This window comes from Liolophura sinensis, chromosome 13 (assembly GCF_032854445.1).
Source record: "Liolophura sinensis isolate JHLJ2023 chromosome 13, CUHK_Ljap_v2, whole genome shotgun sequence".
Taxonomy (NCBI): Eukaryota; Metazoa; Mollusca; class Polyplacophora; order Chitonida; family Chitonidae; genus Liolophura; species Liolophura sinensis.
In genome coordinates, this window is record NC_088307.1 from 13,225,751 (window position 1) to 13,246,690 (window position 20,940).

Here is a 20,940-nt window from a genome sequence, read left to right on the forward strand (position 1 = left end):
ACATTTGCGACTGCCGCAATTGGTGATAGTGGGCGATGTTTCCAGGTGTACAATCAACTGTAATGATTTAACGTTGATTTAACTAGAACAGAATGAATTCTGGAGTACGGCCATTAATTTTATGCGGCAGTGGGTGAATTTGTTGATTCATCATGTTGGAGCAGGCTGCTAGAAGGGACTTCCTTGCGGTGGACATAGAGGGGCAAGGCATACCCGGCTACAACAACAACAAGGGTCGCAGACGCCAGTCATGTTGGAGAGTAAGTGCTGATACTTGTGATTCTTCTCTACAATTCACATTTCGTCTGGCTTTGTGCTCTCGTATTCTTCTGGTTAGGTCTGTCGTGCGTCTGATTAGGCAGCACGTACCAGTAGCAATGTCAACATTTCATCTCCGGACGCCTCCTCTGGCTCAAGCCAGCTGAGACAGTAGCCGACCTGCTCAATTCTACTTCTAGTTCAACTTCGCCACGGTTTGACCTGGCGGAAGGTGTGATCACAATGAAATGCTCAGTAAAGTATTGCTCTGAGTGTTCCCAGTCTTCCTAATGAATTTCACATATTGTTTGGTCTTTTGCCTACCTTTGTTTAGAGAGAAACCCGAAGTTAAACATCAAAAACTTCAGCTTGATGTTTCCTCCATGGCCATATTTGGCCTAGTTCCAAACAAGGCGGGTCAACAACCCAAAAATATGTGGGATTTTGTAACAACACATGTTCTCCGGCCGTACATGGGAAGGTCTGCCAGCAACCTGCAGATGGTCGTGGGTTTCCCCCAGGCTGTGCCCGGTTTCTTTCCACCATAATGCTGGCCGCCGCTTTATAAGTGAAATATTCTTGAGTATGGCGTAAAACACCAATAAAATAAATAAATAAAGAAATAAGAACACATGTTGGACCACTCACAGCTTTACTTTAACAGATCAGTGCGATTTTACTCTCTGCTAGATTAAGGCATAGCAATGTGAGGTGAGTGTTCTGCTGACAATGCCAACATCAGCGTAATCCCACACAATATGTGTGTAGAGTGATTTCCCCTTAGCTTTACCAGGGACCCTCAGTAAAATACCACATATTTTAGGTTTATTTATTTGATTGGTGTTTAATGGTGTATTCAAGAATATTTCACCTATATGTCAGCGACCAGCATTATAGTGAAAGGAAAATGGGCATAGCCTTGGGAAAAGCCACAACCATCCGCAGGCTGCTAACAATCCTCCCCACATACGGCCAGAGAGGAAGCCAGCATGACCTGGTCTTGATAGCAACCACATTGTTGAGAGGATTCTGGGTCATTGCACTCAGCTGGCATGCTAACTCACTTAGCCACGAAGGCCCCCTGAAATATATCATCTTTAAATTACATTTGTTTTCATTCGTACAAACTTGCGGATGGTCATTGGTTTCCCCCCGGGCTCTGCCCGGTTTCCTCCCACTATAATGCTTGCCGTTGTCGTATAAGTGAAATATTCTTGAGTACGGTGTAAAACACCAATTAAATAAATAAATAAATCATTCGTATATAGAGGTGTTAATATAGGCAATGACCTGTTCATCAGTCTGGGGTTTCTGTTCGAAATAAAGATAATGTATCAACCAATGTGGACATATCTCTCTCTTACATGTAGGTATGGAACAGACTGTCTCGTCTACAGAAGAATATAATCTGTGTGGTGTTTGTACTGTGTGCTGTGTCTGGCATGTTCATTATACCGTCGCTGTATGGAGATTTCATGAGGGGACAAGATGTTGACGATCTGCTGAAAAGTCGTGATATACGCCATCCCCGCGGCACAACCCTGTGGCAAACATGGTAATGGATGGGAGTAGTGAACTGAGGCAGAAGGCCAAGGAACAAGTGCAGGAAATTTTTGTGAGTGAATTGATAGTTGCACGAGAAAATGGTTGCTTGTGTTGTGAACTTGTCTTTTATCATGCATCATCTGTAATCCACTGACATGCAAGTTGATTTATTGGGAACACAAAAACTGACACCATTTTACTCACGTGAAACTTTTTTCCCCCAGCTCGTCATAATGACCACACATTATTTTTTTTTAATTTATTTGCTTGATCTTTTACACCATTCTCAAGAATATTTCACTCAATGTAAGTAGGTGGCAAGCTTCATGTAAAATTGGGCCATTTAGAGTCAAATAAATGCCCTTTCTGTTCGAAATCACTCGCTGCCTTTTCCTTGGCTACATTTATAGATTTTGGCATGGGAGGAAAATGCCAGTCATGTGAAATCATGTTAAGTGCATGTAATCAGTTGCAAAAATGTTGAGACCAGTATAAAGATAAAGAGGGACTTTAACAATTATTAGGTGATAATAGGTTGGTTATAGTGAGGTACATGTACACCAAAGCAATAGTATGCGGTTAAGTACTAATTTAATGATAAAATCAGATATTTTCATCTGAATAGTTTCATATTTAGAAAACAGTACATTGATAAACAGTGTATGAGAACCATCCCACATTTACAAAATCAATTCCATCAACCCTGAACACTGACAATAGGTTTCCCGGTTCAAGTGCTGATCTTGCATGTCTTAGCCTCAACCGTGTCAACAGCTGCTTGTACACACACATGCAGGCCCTCAGCAAGCAATATGACTTTATAATAGTGGTGATGTTGCAACATCTTACTTGTGAGTTTTGTTAGACCAGTGGATTTCTCTCCACTTCATTGTTGCTGTGGTATTGATGATGTGCACACGTTTTGCAACTGGACTAACAAAATCTTGAAGTTTTAGATCACACAGGTGTATTTGTTCATGTAATTGATTTTTTAAGAAGCTGACTTAAAATCAATCAGCATTAATTTACATAGTACATGTATATGTTATGTCCATTGGCTACTTGTGGACTTCTATTTCTTTTATTGGTCATATGGCTGTACCTGCACACGAAACTGATGGTTCATGAGGGTACTTATACATATATTTATTTATTTATTTGATTGGTGTTTTACGCCGTACTCAGAATATTTCACTAATACAACGGCGGCCAGCATTATGGTGAGTGGAAACCAGGCACAGCCGGAAGGAAACCCACGATCATCCGCAGGTTGCTGAGAGACCCATATAATTATTATAATGTTAATACATATACGGATGTCTAAAATATGACCCAGGATTCTCTCACCAATGCGCTCGCTGTGAGTTCAAGTCTAGCTCATGCTGCTTCCTCACCAGTCGAAGTGGGAAGGCCTACCAGCAACCTGCGGATGGTCGTGGGTTTCCCCTGACCTCTGCCAGATTTCCTCCCACCATAATACTGGCTGCCATCGTATAGTGAAATACGTTCTTGAGTACGGCGTAAAACACCAATCTTAGAAAATAAATAAATGAATACAATATGAAATCTCTTGTTTCAATTTATGGCTCTCCACTTTTATCCAGTCATAAAATTGTTCACCCTTATAGAAGTCAAAGAGTGCTTTAAGCAACAGTAACATGGAATAAAATAGATAAATAAGTTAAACAAATGAAAGCAGTTTAAATCTTGCTTATAGAACAGTCAATACATGTATGCATATATTTCCCTACAGAAGCGTGTAAGGAGGAGCGAGTGGGTGATGGTAATCAACAGGCCCCACCTCCCAGGGATGCAGACGAAGGCGTGTTAGAGCTGGACAAGCAGGTGGCCCCCACCCATGGAGGCTGAGGGGCCTGAGGACAAGGGATGAGGGGGTTGGGGCAGCAGATGGACAGAACAAGGTTTGTGAAGCCTCATATACATGTAGGTAACATATCAGAGGTTAGCTGTTAAGGTACATGTCATGTACATAAAATATATATATATATATATATATATATATATATATATAATGTATGTATAGACATTTCACAAGTGCCCTGTCTCATGGAAAAATTAGCATTTTTTAAAGTGGCATTTTTGCTGGATTCTGACTTGAGTCATCTACCTTATAGGGCGGCTAAGATTTTTGTGAAGTTTGAATAATTTTCATCCAGAAAAACTGTTGTCATCAAAACCGTTATTTTAAGGCCTTTACGTGCTTCTGAAGTACATTTTTACAATACAGTATACATGAATATATACATGTCTGTATTTTTCTTTTTTTTTATCTTTTATTCCTTCAGTCATATGACTACCCAAGGCCTGGGATTCCCTCTGTCATCATGTTACATGTCGTTAATTGGTGACAAGCATTTCTTTAAAAACATAATGCATGAAAAGTTTGATACAGGCATACATGTGCATGCATTTGTTCCTAGCTCTTGTGTATCTGTCTGTGTTTCAGAACTCCCAGGAGAAGTTGTCGTTTGAAAAGCAAGAAAATGAGGAGCCATTAGAGCCTTTAGATCATGACCCTTTCCAAGGTAAGACAGAATTTATTTATTTATTGATTCATTTAATTGATTGGGTGTTTTACCTTGTGATACCAAAGAATATTTCACGGCTTCCAGGACCCACAGGTTGCTGCCAGTCCTGCCCAAGTACAGCACAAGCTGATCACTTGCCACTGAAGCCCCCATTTGTGCCAGAAGCCCCTCTTCTGAATAATTTGTTTTTTTTCTTTCAATTGATGACATGAAACCTGAAAATGATTTTATATGTGAATTAATTGATTTATTTGGTTTGTGTTTTGTGATGTATTCAGGAATATTTCTATTCATGTGTGCAATGACAGAAATATCAGGATCCCATGAGTGGATGGATTCTCAACGAGATACCATTGACCAAAATAGTGTCCAAAATGACAAACAAATGTACATGTATCTTATAACGTGTTACCATATTTGCTTTACATACATAATCATGTATGTATACCTCCGGGCTGGAGGGAACTTTCCATTAGTCTAGTGGTAGATGAATGGATCACCGGTTCAAATCCCCAAGCTGGTAAGCTATGTTACGCTAGTCTATATCTTAACATTTTGTAGCAAGTTATGGCTGAGTGGTTAATACATTTGTCTTTCAGTTGCACGTGAGGTGCAGGATTAAACATAGTTGTGGAAAGGAATTTGCAGATTTTTTCTGTATCACCCTTTGTTGGGTCTTAGTGACGATAATTTGTACATTCCCCTTGTATTACCCTTTGTTGGGTCTTGGTTACAATAATTTGTAGATTCCCCCTGTATCACCCTTTTTTGGGTCTCGGTGACAATAATTTGTACATTCCCCCTGTATCACCCTTTGTTGGGTCTCGGTGACAATAATTTGTAGATTCCCCCTGTATCACCCTTTGTTGGGTCACGATGACAATAATTTGTACATTCCCCCAGTATCACCCTTTGTTGGGTCTCGGTTACAATAATTTGTAGATTCCCCCTGTATCACCCTTTGTTGGGTCTCGGTGAAAATAATTTGTAAATTCCCTCTGTATCACCCTTTCTTGGGTCTTGGTTACAATAATTTGTAGATTCCCCCTGTATTGCCCTTTGTTGGGTCTTGGTTACAATAATTTGTAGATTTCCCCTGTATCACCCTTTCTTGGGTCTCGGTGACAATATTCCCCCTGTATCACCCTTTTTTTGGTCTCGGTGATAATAATTTGTAGATTCCCCCTGTATTACCCTTTGTTGGGTCTCAGTTACAATAATTTGTAGATTCCCACTGTATCACCCTTTGTTGGGTCTCGGTGACAATAATTTGTAGATTCCCCCTGTATCACCCTTTCTTGGGTCTTGGTTACAATAATTTGTACATTCCCCCTGTATCACCCTTTGTTGGGTCTTGGTTACAATAATTTGTAGATTTCCCCTGTATCACCCTTTGTTGTGTTTCAGTGACAATTTTTTTGACTGCACTCCTGTGGCCGATTGCACAGTTTTACATTTGCTGATGAACACTTTGTAGGGAAAGTTTGTTAATACCCTAAATCTTTAACTTTTATGATAGATATTAGTGGTGTTGGAAGCAAAGGATAACATTTTTCTCCCAGGTTTTGTTTTTTCTTAAAGTAAAGATACATGTATGAATGCGTTGTTCCTTGACTAACTATGTGGAAAAGAGGAAAAGATCAATATGTCTGCTACAATTACATGCATATTGGCAAAGAGGAGCAGACCAGGTGTCCCAGAACTTAGAAGAATTAGGGCAACTTGTCAAAAATTTGGCAGTTCACCCTGTGCTCTGCTGTTTCCTCCGAGCGTAAAAACTGATTGCCAAACAATTGCATGATGGAAAAATTTCTGAGTATGGAGTTTGTCAGTAATGAGATATGAATCTAGCCATTTTGCTACAGTTTTTTGTAAAATTCCATTTTTGCTAGGCCCTCAGAACCATCGACAGAGAGCTGTGGTGGCTGCCTTCAAACACGCGTGGGGGGCATACAAGAAATACGCCTGGGGTCACGATGAGTTTAAGCCAATCACTAAGAAGTACTCAGAGTGGTTCAATGTTGGTTTGACCCTGATAGATTCCTGGACACCATGTATATTATGGGGCTTAAAAAAAGGGAGAGACGCAAGCTGCGTAACTTAAACTACATGTAGCCTTAAAGTCCAAGATCATATTTAAGGATTGCTTCGGTGGCCTAATGGTGTCCTCCTCAAAGTCAGGAGACCCAGGATCAATTCCGGGTCAGATCATACCAAAGCCTTTAAAAGTTTGTACTTGTTGCTGCCTCACTTGGAGCTCAACCCTGAGACATTAAAGCAAGGAAACATGACTGCTTGGCCAGGCGTCAGTATAATGGGACTGGGTGTGGTGTCCATGTCTGGTGTTTTCAGCATGATTCAGCATGGCAGCATGGGCTCGCGATACCACTAGAAGACACAGTATATGTACACACACCTGATTGGCTCCTCGTCATCATACAACTGAAAAAATTGTTAAGTATGACGTTAAAGCCGAAGCATTCATTCATTTGAAATCGGGAGACCAGGGATCAAACTCATACTAAAAACTTTTAAAATAGTACTTGTTGCTGCCTCGCAGAGGGGTTAGAGCATGGAATGGGGTCTGATTGACTGAGTGTCAGTGTAATGTGACTGGGTTGGGTGTCATGTCTGGTGTCTTTGGCATGATACTTCAGTGGCGGCACGGCTTTGGCGACATGGACTTGACCTTGCCCCACAAGAAGACACAATGTATGTACACACACCTAATGACGACTCATCATTGTATGGGTATGACTGAAAAATTATTAACTGCGCAGTATAACATTGCGAGCATCCATACATACATAAGTCTGTCATTAAAAATACATTTGTTAGGGGTAACCCAGCCAGGGTTCAAAATTAACATTGACTTGTCAAACATGTCCGCAAAAAATGGTCTTGCCCGTCAAAATTTACGTTCAGTATGGACAGATGTCCGGTTGAATATTTGGCGATGAAAATTTGCACGTACATGAAATTTTGCTACTTTTATCAGTTGCCCAAACTGGTGTTCGAATGGATTCATAGCAGCGCCTTTTATTCGTAAGAAAACATGAAAGTACTTCAAAACATTGCTTCCTCGAAAAATCATGTTTCTTACTGTACAAGACTTTCATTGTTTATATGAAAATAGATTACCCTGTTCCCATGGCTTTTCATTGAGCAAAGAGACACAAGGCGCATATCATGACATAAAATTCACAGGGATAGGAGAGGGACTCTAGAAATATGGTAGTCCTTGGCAGCGAAACGAAAAACATCGATCTTTCATAATGACCGCTCAAAATTAAATTTGGGTAATATCGCTAAGCAATGATGATATTTCAAGGATGACTGGGAGCGATGTATCGCACCACGTGTGAAAACTACGGTGACTGGAGTTACCCCCCTCCCCCAGTCAGTTACTAAAATAGATAACATTAAAAACTAAGCACACAGTGCATTTTATCATATATCGACCAACAGTTCAGTGGGGAGAAATTTTGTCCTTTGAGTTGCAGAAATGTCCGGTAAGTTTTAGGGATCAACAGGACAATTGTCCTGCTGGCTTTGCTTCTAATTTCTCTCCCTGCCCACTAGCTTCCCAAAGGGGAGTTCAACTGTAAAGCTGTTATTGAGGTTTTGCGTGGAATTGTAATGTTAATTTTTGACATCCCTGTTGTTTTTTTCATTGACCAAACTAAACAATGGACCTACCCTGTATATTCTGGTAAAGTTGGATTACATTCAATGAAGAATTTTTAAGGGATGGTCTATGCATTGAATATAAATAGATTAATGTAGGCTGACCTGAAATATTTTAACATTTAATTACTGTTCACTTTATAAGATGACACAAGTACAGTAGTCTGAACAACATGGATTAAATAGTACTGATGGGGAGTTCAGCCATAATCATTCATTCAGATGTAACAAGCTTCATGCTTTAACCATTTAATCTCCTATCTACACTGCCAGCCAATGAGTGTCCATTCACTTTGCCTTCAAAATGGTGATTGGTTTTTGTGTTGCTAATGACGTGTATAATGGGAAGGTATGGTTGGAGCAAAATCCATGGGTGTCAGAGATGGTTAGATTTTGTTCAGAAACTAATGATGTTTATGGGGAAGCGCAGGTGTTGCCAGCCCATGTAAAGAACCAAATCTCATAACAAAGGATTGCGAATAACGTCACGCCATTGGTTAGGCTTGGCTGGCAACATCAGCATAATTGTAAACTGTGCGCTTAATTATGAACTTTGATGAAGGGCAGTTTTGTCGAGGGTCAATCCTGGGTCGAGTCACACGCAAGACCTTAAAAGAAGAAGTTGTAACTTCCTTGCTTTGCGTTCAGCATAAAGGGGATAGTGCAATGAGGGGTTGACCCGTATCAGTATAATGGCTCAGGTGGGGCAGCTTACTTGCCTTTGGTAAGGTGTCTGAGTGAAGCAGCACTAGATAAAAGAGCGGTGGAAATCCGTCCTGCAACAAGCAGGTACATAACATACACCCTGAGGACTCCTTCGTCGTCATATGACTGAAAAATTGTTAAGTGCGACGTTAAACCGCAAGCACACACTCACTCACTCACTCACTCACTCACTCACTCTGCTTCAACTAAAAGACATAAAGAGCATTGCGAGAGGAATCAGGGATATTTTTCCATGTTGACTTTTTACAAAAGTCTGGTTAAATAACAAATCTTCATGGTTGGTCACAAGACAAACTGAGAAGAAAACAAGTTTGAACAACCATCTGTTGGCAAACTGATAAGAAAATAAGTTTGAACAACCATCTGTTTGGGTTATTTTCTTGACAGAATTTAAGGAGGCTCGCGATTGGGTGGCTACAGATTTGACCTTTGACCAGAGCAGAGATGTGAATCTGTTTTGAGATCACCATCCGTGTGTTGGGGGGGCCTGCTCAGTGCCTATCATCTCTCCAAGGACATAGTATTCAAACAGAAAGCTGTGAGTAAACTGTCTGAATTACACATTAGTATTCCAGAAAATCGATGCAGTTTTCATGAGACAGTATGCATTAAAGATTAGAATTACTGTGCTCAGAAAAAAATCACATCAGACTTATAGTTATGACCTCTCTTGTCATATACTGCAATACCTTAACATTTTGCATATGAAAGAGCAGCTTTCACATTTTTAAGTTGATTTTGGAGTCAAAACTACATTGGTTTGATTGATCAACTTCAGGGCTTCACAGAAAGCGTAATTTTATCAGTCTGCACAGAATAATGCCATCAGAATATGCATGAATAAACACCTTGCAAACATGCGATAAGGTTGAAGAATAACAGCATTGTTTCTTCATGTTAACACCATATTTGAAGAACTGCTTATGAGTGTAAAATGGGAAAATCTGGGCCCGCATCTACGAAGACTTCACATTACTAGTGAATACCTAACTACCATGGCAATAGGGGCCTCCGTGGCTCGGTTGGTTAGCGCACTAGTACAGCGTAATTACCCAGGAGTCTCTCACCAATGCGGTCGCTGTGAGTTCAGGTCCAGCTCATACTGGCTTCCTCTCCGTAAGTGGGAAGGTCTGGCAGCATCCAGCAGATGGTCTTGGGTTTCCCTCAGGCTTTGCCCAGTTTCCTCCCACCATAATGCTAACCGCGGTCGTACAAGTGAAATAATCTTGAGTACGGCGTAAAACACCAATCAAATAAATAAATAAATACCATGGCAACCAGCAATGTAGATGTGACATCACCATGGCCGTTACATGTAGGGAGCATTAAGTTAAATTCATGCAAGTGGAACCTGGTGTATTTAGATCATCCACACCAAGCCTGATGGTATTGTCTGATATTGACAGTTATGAATGTTCCGAGACTCTTAATTGTTTTATTAAATGAAATTCACAGTAAAAATAGCTATTGTTATAAACTTTGCTTGTTTTAAAGTTTAGAGCACAGATCTAAAAAACTTACATCTCTTACTTTCACAATTTGGCCATGTTAGTTTGATTCTCTTGAAGGCTGAAGTGGCTTGTCGATTTTTGTCTTTATCAGACAGTGTGCAAAATGTTCTGGTGACACTCTAGCAGTCTGCAAGCCCAATCCTTGTAGCAGATTGTAGGGGTAAATTTCCTGCATTTATCACTGATCTTTGTTTCAAATGTGATTCATACTGGGACTGCAGCAGCTAAGTTTCATCACAAACTGTTGACCAAACTGTTTTTCTGTTGACCTGTCAGGTTGACCTTGGGGAGAGGTTACTGCCTTGCTTTGGTTCGGGGACTGGGGTTCCATTCTCGGACGTGAACCTGAGGACACACAAGGCCCATGCCCCCCGCTGGGGTCCAGACAGCAGCACCTCAGAGATCACCACTATACAGCTTGAGTTCAGGGATCTGAGCTATGTGACAGGGGACAAGCGCTATGTGGTGAGGGATTGTTTGGCCTACATCCACATAAAAGTTTATTCAAGAGCTACACTTTTGTGGAAACGTCTGTGTCTTAAAAGCAAGGCAATATGATAAAAAGATTGAGATATTCAGAATTTGCTTTCCTAAATTCTATTAAACTGACAGTGTGTTAAATCCACTACTGTATGTTTTGGAGGCTGTTACGGAAAGAAGTATTTTCTGTGCTTTCCACTTTTGCCTGGTGTGACATCACACACGAATGCATCACCGTTACCCTTCGCTGACATATGGCCACAAATGACATTGTACTTTGAAACGCAATTGGATCATTCCATGTCATTTCATCCAGTTGTTGTCGTGACCCCCATGGATTATTTTTGGAATTATTTTCAAATATGCATTAGGATATATGGGCAAGGTTTGCCAAGTTGTAACTCTGAATTCTTAGTGGTGTTTGAGATATGGCCCTAGAAACACCTTGTACTCTTATATGAGGAAGGTTTGTCAAGTTATACCGTAACTCCAGATTTCAAGTGATTTTTGAGATATGGCCCTAGAAACACCTTGTACTCTTCATTTTCGACAGTCTCGAAATGCTTTTTAGTTCTGGAAGCATTTTTAGGTGACTGTAATTTGCTATTCATTAGGACTAGAGGTCTAGAAATCCACTTACCAGGGTTTTCCTACCCACTCTTTCAGAATATGACCCCAGCAAATAAATAATCAGTACTCTTTTAGATAATAGCCCTTGAACATCACACTTAGATTATTGCTTTGTTAAATTTTGTATTTTCAGTGAGATTCCATAGGTCTGATGAAATATATAGATCTTTATTACCTGGTTAATATTATTTAGGCACATGATCATTTGCACAAGAAAACTTGACCATTTCAGAGCTTTATCTTTGATGTACTTGGTGTCTGAACTATGCTCAAGGACAAACAACAAATTTACCTCTTTTATAACAGTTTAACAGTTCACCATGTTGGCAGTTAGACAGCTCTTTAAATTTTTTTCTCACATCTAGATGCATCTCCTAGGCAACTGTGGAAGGAAATTCAAGAGTTTCTCTCAACTCCTACTGAAATTCAATTTGTGAAAAGCTAACCACCTGGCATGTGTTTTATGATCATTTATAAACGTTATCCATTAAAAATGTATGTTTTAAAATTTAACACTTGACAGCAATAATTTGAGTTTGTTAAATTAATTACAGTGTTAAAGTATATTTTTTTCATTTCTCATAAATGCCATATCTCAAAAACCACTTAAAATTTGGAGCTATAGCTTGGCAAACCTTCCTCATATATATGCTATGTTGGTATGATTAAGAATTTTTTCAAAATAATCCCTGGGGGTCTGCAAAAGAAAAAATATTTTTGGATGATTTGACACAGAATGACTCAGTTGATGTCATTCCAGCATAAGTACCATACTCAATGTCATGTCCGCACGATTCAGTGTCATGCAAGGAATGTTATAACATTACACCAGGAAAATTTTACGGAACATTTGGGGTTTTTTTAAGACATTTTCAGTTATTGAAGTTAAATAGTGCTATTCAACTTTTTATCTTGTTTGAACCATAATGTCAGCTCTGTTCCATAGGATTTCCCACATATTATTTTAAATTCAGTTCAAGAACTCAAGAAAAGTCGGCTGTGTGAGTGATATCTGGCGTGCACATGGTATAGAAGGAAAATTAAGGTGAAGCACTGGGATCAGTATGCCGTGACTGAGTAGGGTAGATTACTTTATGCCTGTCAGACTTTGGATTGTTTAGCACGGTGTTCCTGTGACCTACATGTATTTATTTATTTTATTTGATTGATGTTTTACGTCGTACTCAAGAATATTTCACTTATACGACGGCGGTCAGCATTATAGTGGGTGGAAACCGGGCAGTGCCCAGGGGAAACCCACGACCATCCGCAGGTTGCTGGCAGACCTTCCCACGTACAGCCGGAGAGGAAGCCAGCATGAGCTGGACTTGAGCTCACAGCGACCGCATTGGTGAAAGACTCCTGGGTCATTGCGCTGCGCTAGCGCGCTAACCAACTGAGCGACCTACATGTAGTATTATACAGATATTGCATACTATTGGAGGGGATATCAGGAATTGTCAGCTCATGTTGAACATCACTTATCAGGAGTGGACAATGGAAGACTCGAGGACGAGCTACACAGACAGTCCACATGACAGTAGAACGCATCGTTTTCCTCTGTGATATCGCAGTGCTTGTGTACTTCATTATTTATGAGCACACATACACCAGTAATTGTGATGTGATAACAGAAAGAACAATGAGTTCACAGCTTTGGGCCATCTTGATACAGACGGGTAGCAGTTTTACGAGTTTCCCATCCCCCATACAACAGTATGCACTATATGTTTAATTATTTCAAAAAAAAAGCTTTATCTGCTCAGTTAGTAATTTGAAATTGTACATCGATAGTGAGCAAGGCATTGTCTGGTTGTTCACTTCGGTAAACTCGCAGACTTTGGAGAACACGAGTAAAGAGATAGCTGTTGTAGAATAAATGCACATGTTCGCTGGATATTCGTTGGATATTCGTGCGAGGTCATTGGCTGTTGCTCAGTGAGCGTGGGAGATTACCTTGTGAGGCTGACATTTTGTTGCTGGAGTCCAGAAAATCTGTTCATCAGGCGTGGAAAGGTTTATAAGTAATTTTTCAAAGGTCGGTGGTTTACACTGGGCACCCCTGTTTTCTCCACTGATAAACTGGCTACCATTGTGTGTGTGAAAGTGAACAAATCTTATGTATGGGATTCAGCAACATTCATACAAATGACACTAAACAAAATATATTTTGTGACCTACCATACATTTTGGAAATTTTGTATTTTTTTTTCAGGAAACTGCCCACAAGGTATCAGAACATGTTCACAGTCTACCTAAGAAGGATGGACTGGTGCCAATTTTCATAAACGCTCAGACAGGTCAATTCCGGTCTACGGCCACCATTACCCTGGGGGCCAGGGGGGACAGCTACTACGAGTACCTCATCAAGCAGTGGCTACAGACTGGCAAAACATTGACCATGTAAGTCGCTAAGTCTGCATGACAAAATAGAAGGGTGTATATATTTTGGAGGGCATGAGTTTGACCCCAACACCTAATTCCCATAAATTCATGTATATGTATATGTACATAAATGACTTAAATTCTTCATTCTTACATGTAGCAAGTTCATGTGATGGAATACTCCTTGTAATGCTGAAGTTATACGCACATGTGTTCAAGGGAAATAACTTGTGTGGATATAATAATCAAGGGAAAGAACTCTTATTGGATGCTCATATTTTAGACACAGCTGAAGATTTTATTTGGCGCGTGAACATATATGGGTGTTTTTTTTTTAGGGATAAATTCAACATTTTAAATGCATAATTTTACTTCCTGTCATCATCATAGTAAAAAGGGCAGTAGTAATATTAAAGTTTTAGGGACATTTTAGTATATAATCCGTAAGAGAATTAAATTCATGAAGAAGACCTTTTAATATGTACTTTATAATTAATTTGAATTAATTAGTGACTAATGTATGGAGCTGCATGATCATGTACAATTGTACAATTTTTAATTTCAATTCTTGCTGAACAGGTGCAGTCTTTCTCAGGTACTTAGTCGACCATAAGACCTGGGTTCAGCCCACCTGCAAAAATACCCGTTTGTGACCAAAATAAAACATTAAAATTATTATCATTATAATTACGTAAAATCATACCTTAAACATTTTATTGGGATCAAGATAAGCCTGAATGTGTTTTTGGTGTACAATATGGTGAAAACGATGTGCACTCGATATGATGTACAACATGGTGAAAACGATGTGCACTCAGGATGATGTGCAACATGGTGAAAACGATGTGCACTCAGGATGATGTACAACATGGTGAAAACGATGTGCATTCGATATGATGAACAACATGGTGAAAACAATGTGTACTCGGTATGATGCACAACATGGTGAAAACGATGTGCACTCGGTATGATGTACAACATGGTGAAAACGATGTGCATTCGGTATGATGTACAACATGGTGAAAACAATGTGTACTCGGTATGATGCACAACATGGTGAAAACGATGTGCACTCGGTATGATGTACAACATGGTGAAAACGATGTGCACTCGGTATGATGCACAACATGGTGAAAACGATGTGCACTCGGTATGATGTACAACATGGTGAAAACGATGTGCACTCGGTATGATGCACAACATGGTGAAAACAATGTGCACTCAGTATTATGCACAACATGGTGAAAACGATATGCACTCGGTATGATGTACAACATGGTGAAAACGATGTGCACTCGGTATGATGTACAACATGGTGAAAACAATGTGTACTCGGTATGATGCACAACATGGTGAAAACGATGTGCACTCGGTATGATGTACAACATGGTGAAAACGATGTGCACTCGGTATGATGCACAACATGGTGAAAACGATGTGCACTCGGTATGATGTACAACATGGTGAAAACGATGTGCACTCGGTATGATGCACAACATGGTGAAATCGATGTGCACTCAGTATTATGCACAACATGGTGAAAACGATGTGCACTCGGTATGATGCACAACATGGTGAAAACAATGTGCACTTGGTATGATATACAACATGGTGAAAACAATGTGCACTCGGTATGATGTACAACATGGTGAAAACGATGTGCACTCGGTATGATGTACAACATGGTGAAAACCATGTGCACTTGGTATGATGTACAACATGGTGAAAACGATGTGCACTCGGTATTATGCACAACATGGTGAAAACGACGTGCACTCGGTATGTATACAACATGGTGAAAACGATGTGCGCTCGGTATGATGTACAACATGGTGAAAATGATGTGCACTCGGTATGATGTACAACATGGTGAAAACGATGTGCACTTGGTATGATGTACAACATGGTGAAAACGATGTGCACTCGGTATGATGCACAACATGGTGAAAACGACGTGCACTCGGTATGTATACAACATGGTGAAAACGATATGCACTCGGTATGATGCACAACATGGTGAAAACAATGTGCACTTGGTATGATATACAACATGGTGAAAACAATGTGCACTCGGTATGATGTACAACATGGTGAAAACGATGTGCACTCGGTATGATGTACAACATGGTGAAAACCATGTGCACTTGGTATGATGTACAACATGGTGAAAACGATGTGCACTCGGTATTATGCACAACATGGTGAAAACAATATGCATCCGGTATGATGTACAACGTGGTGAAAACGATGTGCACTCGGTATGATGTACAACATGGTGAAAACAATGTGCACTCGGTATGATGTACAACATGGTGAAAATGATGTGCACTCGGTATGTATACAACATGGTGAAAACGATGTGCACTTGGTATGATGCACAACATGGTGAAAACAACGTGCACTCGTTATGATGTACAACATGGTGAAAATGATGTGCACTTGGTATGATGTACAACATGGTGAAAACCATGTGCACTCGGTATTATGCACAACATGGTGAAAACCATGTGCACTTGGTATGATGTACAACATGGTGAAAACGATGTGCACTTGGTATGATGTACAACATGGTGAAAATGATGTGCACTTGGTATGATGCACAACATGGTTAAAACGACGTGCACTCGGTATGTATACAACATGGTGAAATCAATGTGCACTCGGTATGATGTACAACATGGTGAAAACGATGTGCACTCGGTATGATGTGCAACATGATGTACAATTAAAGAACTTGCAGTCTCAGCTTCATACGCTTATAGAGGTTCAGAGGAGGTCAATTGAGAGTTGCCTTTCTTGAGTGCTTTAATTTGTCTTACTACTTGGATGTATAGGCCTGCATGGCCTATTGGTTAGCGCAATGATCCAGGAGCCTCCCAGCAATGCTGTCACTCTGAGTTGCCCAGCCCATGCTGCCTTCCCTTTGAGTGGTCTGCCAGCAACCTGCAGATGGTCATAGGTTTCCACTGGGCTCTGCCCGGTTTCCTACCGCCATTTTGCTGGCAGCCGATGTATGAGTGGAATATTCTTGAGTACGGCTTAAAAAAACAATCAAATAAAAAGATTCTACTTGGATGTGATTTATCAGTGAATTAACTGATTTGTCTGCCAGTATTCAGGTCTTGAAAATCTGAAACGCTTGGTATTTGCTGAAAACTTATTCCAATCCTTGCAACTTAATAAATCTGTTATTTTTCCATGATTCATGAATAACTTTTGATAACTGTTTTAATACCTATTGTAACCTCAGTCACTGGCCTGTTAAACACTAGTCTGGTATGAAACACTTGACAGATTCACAATTCTTATTTTACAGGTTTAAGGATGACTATGTGGCAGCAGTGGAAGGCATCAAGAAACACCTGGTGAAAGACTCCGAGCCCAGCAAGCTGAGGTTTGTCGGTGAGCTGCTCAGTGGAAGGACATTCAGTCCAAAAATGGTGAGTCTTTGTGATGCTAATGGAGGACACTCGGTAATGAGTGCTGTGAATTGTGATTACCGACCACTCTGTTTTCACGCTGACATAGCCCCTGGAGTGTTGCCCTAAAACATGAAAATCTGGTGCCACAATTGATAATTAACACTCACGTAATTGTGGAGTTAACACGTTCTTTATTACTGAGAGAAAACAATATAAGATTTGCTTTGTGCATTTATATTTTTCCTGAGTATATTTGTAAGTTGTAAGACGTTAAATACGGGTGAAGATGTGCTTCGAACATGCGAGCGGAAGTTTGATTGCTTAAGTTTTCACCATGTCAGATAAATACCATATGACTGTCATATCCTATACATCAGGATCACCTGGTGTGTTACCTGCCAGGTGCCCTGGCTTTGGGCAGTGTGAATGGCCTGGGGGCAGACCACATGGACATTGCCAAAAAGCTGATGAGGACGTGTTATGAGATGTACCACAGAATGCCCACAAAGCTCAGCCCTGAGATTGTCTACTTTAACCTGGCCGAGGGCTCTGACAAAGAGGATCTCATTGTTAAGGTATGTGAAGCTGTTGTGTCTTTAAACACAGTTTTTATATTGATGATGATTGCATAAGGATGAACAATTATGAAGCTGCATGCTACAGTGAAGCTTCTGCTATGTATTGTACCAACGATCTAGAAATGATGAGCCTTGGCTATCGCACAGCATAGCCAAACAGTCTTGATATAATATCTTTATGACTTTGACATGTAATTCATAAAACTTTGCGAAACCTTTTTCTCAAAACCCATTTTTGTAATGGCATTGTCAGGATAAGAATGACATTTGGTGGCCTGATTTGTGAGAAAAGTTTGAAAAAGAGAACTACTATGTGTACATATCCAGTTAAATCTTTCGGATGGTTTTGCAAGATTTCCATGTACTGAAAGTAATACAGACGTAGACTTATACGTTCCAAATAGTGTATTTTAATGACTTTATTTATACCTGAATACTAGGCAAAAACATGCATTCTTAGAGGCACATAACTTAACAGTTTTATGTTGAAACTTGCAATATTCCAGTAAGAGATTGTCCTGCCTTATGACCAAACCTCAGAACCTCTTTCAAAGATCAGTAGAACTCTTTGATGGTGGCAAAATGAGAAGCTTTGTCACATGTAAAACTTGAAATTTTAGGAACAAATAAAGGGAAAAGGGATATTGTTTTCAGTGCTGAAACTTACATTTTTCCATTATGATATCATGCTGGCTTCCAAACAAACCTCAAAATCCCTTTTTTTCAGTAGAACCCTCGGAAACAGGCAAAATAAGGGAGCTTTGTCAGAAGCAACATTTCAGGTCATTTACAGTTCATAGTTTATGAACTGTAAAACTTCACCCTAAATATTTGCTTAAAACGTGCATTCTTAGGGATAAATAAAAGCAAAAAGAAGGTTGGTTTTTGTGCTGAAACTTAGACAATTTTTCCAGTATTAAGGTATTATCCTTCCTTCTAAAAAAATCTGAAAACCCCCTTTCCTACCATAAATCTCAGAATCGGGCAAATTGAGTGACTTTGTCATGGTCAGTGGTTTAGGTCATTTACAGTTCTTTTCTGTGAAGAAGTGTAGAACTGTGTATGAAGTCACCCTTTACCATTCAGCCATCTGCAGTGCCTATGGAAAATGACCTAATATTTCACCCATAACCAAGTGCAGATTTAGCCAGATTCTGATAGGTTTGTTGAATGTAAAAAGGTGTTTTGAGGATTGTTTTGAAGATAGGATACTATCTTACCGGAAAAAGCAAGTTTCAACACCAAAAATACTATTTTGTTACATTTATTTACCTCTAAAAAAGCACTTTTTGGGGCGATATTTTAGGTCATTTACTGTAACTACCTGTAACCTTCTTGAACCTCTCATTCTCAGCCGGCTGATGCTCACAACCTTCTGCGTCCAGAGACTGTGGAGAGTCTAGTGTACCTGTACCGTCTCACTGGTAATGACATGTACAGACAGTGGGGCTGGGAGATTTTCCAGGCCTTTGAGAAACACACCAAACTGGAGGAGGGCTACTCTTCAATCAACAACGTGAAAAACCCTGAAAACCCTGTGTTCAGGGACAAACTGGAGAGCTTTTTCCTTGGGGAGACGCTCAAGTACTTTTACCTGTTGTTCAGCGACGACAAAGACTTGTTACCTTTTGATAAGTACGTGTTCAACAGCGAAGCTCACCCATTGCCTATCCACAGTTCCTGATAGATGCCTTGTTAGCATTTCACCAATAGAGATGATGGCTAGCAGTACATGCTAGGCTAACAGTAGGTGTGTTTTCTACAGGAAACAGGAGAGGGTGTCAGTAGCTTGCTAGTGAGTTGCTTTTAGTGCAACTGTGGAATGGTTATGGAACAGTGAACGGATGTTCAGTTGCCTGAGCACTCTGCTAATGGATCACAGCTACATGCGTATACCAGTCTCAGCAGATACAGTTTGAATGGCTGTGGAATGGTAAAGGCCAACTGTAAGCATGCTAATGGTCCACTGGTAGTCTGCAGTGGAGAACTTCAATCCTGGTAGGCAAAGGTAGCCTACTTAGGGTTTAAGCATTTCAGTATCTCACGGCCCATGCTTTGAAAATGATGATGTGCCCATTGTGGATATGAACAGTGCTTTAACCTTAGGGTGGCCGTGGTTTTGGAAGGTAAAGCCTTTTAGGTCAGATTTCGTTTCATTCTGTGAAAAAGAGTGCTGGCTCTTTTACCCATGATGTATTAGGCTTTTCTGGTTATGGAAGCCGATAACCACAGAACGTCGCTTCTGAAAGCAGCACAAAACACTTGTAAAGAGGAAGACGCGGCATGGTTCTGAACATGAAGAATGTTCAACCACCCCTTTCTTTTAACTGCACTTCTTTGCATCTGGTTCCTGGTGAAAATTCTAGACTGACTGCAAGTGACACGATATGAGCATGCAATGCATTATGGGAAGTGAATGGTGGGATAAGAGTGAACGTTCACATTTGAAAACTGTTCTATATCAGAATTACATGTAAATTTCTGGTTAATATTTCACTGTTCAGGGCTCCACAGGAAGGTGGTTGGATGTGGTTTTGCAAGGGAGTTGCTACATCCTCCTTGGAAAGTAAAGATTGCACAACTCTTTGATACCATGCACATTGATTTCGGCATTTCCAATTCTCTTAAGCCACTTTTTCTTTGATCTATTGTCCTAACGTGTTATTGAAACTTTTTCGGCATATTACATACATTTGGAAGACGGGGCGATTTTTGGTTTCTACTACCGAAGACGTGTTAATGCACCTCCCGTTCCACATTTGGCCATAACCTGACCCTAACGTACACAAACTTGAAAACTCACGCTCTTTGTGACTCTAGATAGCTATGCCATTATAATGAAGCCAGGGTTTTTCAACCTTATCATGACATCATAAATATTCCATGGTTATTGTGGTCAACTTAGCATAAAATAAGTAATATAACATGGGATATTGAAGTCATGGTACATGAAGGTGGCTATATTTTGGTGACTATACATGTGTAGTGCCACCATCTGTTAACATGTACATTAAACACTTAGACAAACACTTGGAGCACAAGTGTTAATGCTCACACAGGTTTTTACATTACAGGTAATGTGAATATTCATTCATGCAGCTTTGGCATGACACTTGTTGCAACCCGATAGATATTATATGGTAATACAACGCACCAAATACTGTAATTC

General features: G+C 40.1%; 1 protein-coding gene across 1 annotated transcript; it reads left to right on the plus strand.

Annotated features, from left to right (window-relative positions):
- The first annotated feature begins 34 nt into the window (after window positions 1-34).
- Window positions 35-20,220, plus strand: LOC135480889 (endoplasmic reticulum mannosyl-oligosaccharide 1,2-alpha-mannosidase-like). The gene is given in 15 exon segments (XM_064760817.1): window positions 35-260; window positions 1,629-1,813; window positions 2,560-2,654; window positions 3,592-3,725; window positions 4,271-4,349; window positions 6,245-6,391; window positions 6,394-6,447; window positions 9,153-9,220; window positions 9,222-9,245; window positions 9,247-9,303; window positions 10,553-10,741; window positions 13,602-13,789; window positions 17,088-17,211; window positions 17,571-17,768; window positions 19,126-20,220. Coding segments are annotated over 15 exon segments (1,980 nt in total). The 5' UTR covers window positions 35-152; the 3' UTR covers window positions 19,456-20,220.
- Window positions 20,221-20,940: the final 720 nt, after the last annotated feature.